The sequence below is a fragment of the Colobus angolensis genome, unplaced genomic scaffold (genome assembly GCF_000951035.1).
Source record: "Colobus angolensis palliatus isolate OR3802 unplaced genomic scaffold, Cang.pa_1.0 Scaffold174, whole genome shotgun sequence".
NCBI lineage: Eukaryota > Metazoa > Chordata > Mammalia > Primates > Cercopithecidae > Colobus > Colobus angolensis.
In genome coordinates this window covers 3,781,114-3,783,283 of record NW_012114866.1, presented here as the reverse complement: position 1 = coordinate 3,783,283, position 2,170 = coordinate 3,781,114, and the positions used below count along the sequence as shown (strand labels likewise).

At 43.9% G+C, this 2,170-nt stretch overlaps 1 protein-coding gene across 2 annotated transcripts in view; it reads left to right on the top strand.

The window, feature by feature from the left end:
* Positions 1–2,170, top strand: part of LOC105509314 (chromosome unknown open reading frame, human C11orf73) — a 48,979-nt gene that overhangs the window by 3,058 nt on the left and 43,751 nt on the right. For both annotated transcript variants that reach the window (XM_011938494.1, XM_011938495.1), the window contains exon 2: positions 1,367–1,604. In XM_011938494.1, coding sequence (XP_011793884.1) covers positions 1,367–1,604 — 238 coding nt within the window. The remainder of the gene's footprint in view (positions 1–1,366; positions 1,605–2,170) is intronic.

Here is a 2,170-nt window from a genome sequence, read left to right as displayed (position 1 = left end):
GGGGTTTCACCGTGTTAGCCAGGATGGTCTTGATCTCCTGACCTTGTGATCCGCCCGTCTCGGCCTCCCAAAGTGCTGGGATTACAGGCTTGAGCCAGCTTACCTGTTTTAATTACCTGACATTCTTTCTTTTATTTATTTTTGGGACAGGGTCCCGCTCTGTCATCCAGGCTGGAGTGCAGTGGCGGGACCTCGGCTCACTGCAGCCTTGACATCCCAGGTTCAAGTGATTATCTGTCCTTAGCCTCCCCGAGTAGCTGGGACCAAAGGTGCATGCCACTACCCCTGGCTAATTTTTGTATTTTTTGTAGAGATGGGATTTTGCTGTGTTGCCCTGGCTGGTCTCCAACTCCTGAACTCAAGCCAGCTGCCTGCCTTGGCCTCCCAAAGTGCTGGGATTACAGGCATGAGCCATCATACCTGGCCCCTTTATCTTTAAACTGTAGGGTGAGAGCTTAGGTGATGTGTTTTGAATAACCTTTCATCTTTACAGCGTTCTAAAGCTACAGTTATTTTTATTTATTTATTTTTTTGAGACAGCGTTTAGTCCAGGCTGGTGTGCAATGGCGCGATCTCGGCTCACCACACCCTCCACCTCCCAGGTTCAAGTGATTCTCCTGCCTTAGCCTCCCGAGTACCTGGGATTATAGGCATGTGCCACCACAGCTGGCTAATTTTGTATTTTTAGTAGAAATGGGGTTTCTCCATGTTGGCCAGGCTGGTCTCGAACTCCTGACCTCAGGTGATCTGTCTGCCTTGGCCTCCCAAATTGCCAGGATTACAGGCATGAGCTGGCACGCCTGGCCTCGTTATTTTTTATGTAAGTAGAATCCTTTCAGGGTACCTGTGAAATAATTTATTTTAATTTTAATTTAATTTTTATTTTTTTAGACAGAGTTTCGCTCTTGTTGCCAGGCTGGAGTGCAATGTGGTCTCAGCTCACTGCAACATCTGCCTCCCGGGTTCAAGCGATTCTTCTGCCTCAGCCTCCCAAATAGCTGGGAATACTTGTGCATGAGCCACCATACCTGGCTAATTTTTGTATTTTTAGGAGAGATGGGATTTGCCGTGTTGGCCAAGCTGGTTTTGAACTCCTGACCTCAGGTGATCTGCCCGCCTTGGCCTCCCAAAGTGCTGGGATTACAGGTGTGAGCCACTGTGCTCGGCCCGAGTTATATTTTTAAAAGATTGCATTTAGTAGATTATGATTGTAAAACTAAGTATGTGTTTAAGACTATCAGCTTTAACATTTTATTTGGTAAAAAGACTACAATGGATTATGTTGGTAATATAACTTATAAACGATAGTGTTAAGAGTTACAGAAACTCAGAACTGTTGAACTAAGACAAGTTTCTTATTTTCTAGGTGCAAACAGCTGCACAGCAAGTGGCAGAGGATAAATTTGTTTTTGACTTACCTGATTATGAAAGTATCAACCATGTTGTGGTTTTTATGCTGGGAACAATCCCATTTCCTGAGGGAATGGGAGGATCTGTCTACTTTTCTTATCCTGATTCCAATGGAATGCCAGTATGGCAACTCCTAGGATTTGTCACGAATGGGAAGCCAAGTGCCATCTTCAAAATTTCAGGTCTTAAATCTGGTAAGAATAATATGTTAAAGTAATTTTATAATTAATCAAACCTTTTTCTTAAAAAGCATAACATGGAATATGGCTTTTCCCCCTTTCGATTGTGTTTTTCTGGTTGTTAAAGTAATACAAAACATTATTTTTTAAAAAAGAAAATACAGAAACATTTGAAAAATACTGAAAGACTTCATTGGTTCCTCACTCCTTCCTTCTCCCCCTAGAGAGAACCTAAGTCTTTGTTCTTTTTGTGTAGTATATACCTTCATAAAAATATTTTTTCTGGCCTGGCACGGTGTCTCACGCTTGTAATCTGAGCACTTTGGGAGGCCGAGGTGGGCAGATCACGAGGTCAGGAGATCGAGACCATCCTGTCTAACAAGGTGAAACCCCGTCTCTACTAAAAAATACAAAAAAATTAGCTGGGTGTGGTGGTGGGCGCTTGTAGTCCCAGCTACTCGGGAGGCTGAGGCAGGAGAATGATGTGAAACTGTGAGGCGGAGCTTGCAGTGAGCTGAGATCGTGACACTGCTCTCCAACCTGAGTGACAGCAAGACTGTCACATGTGTGTGTGTGTGTGT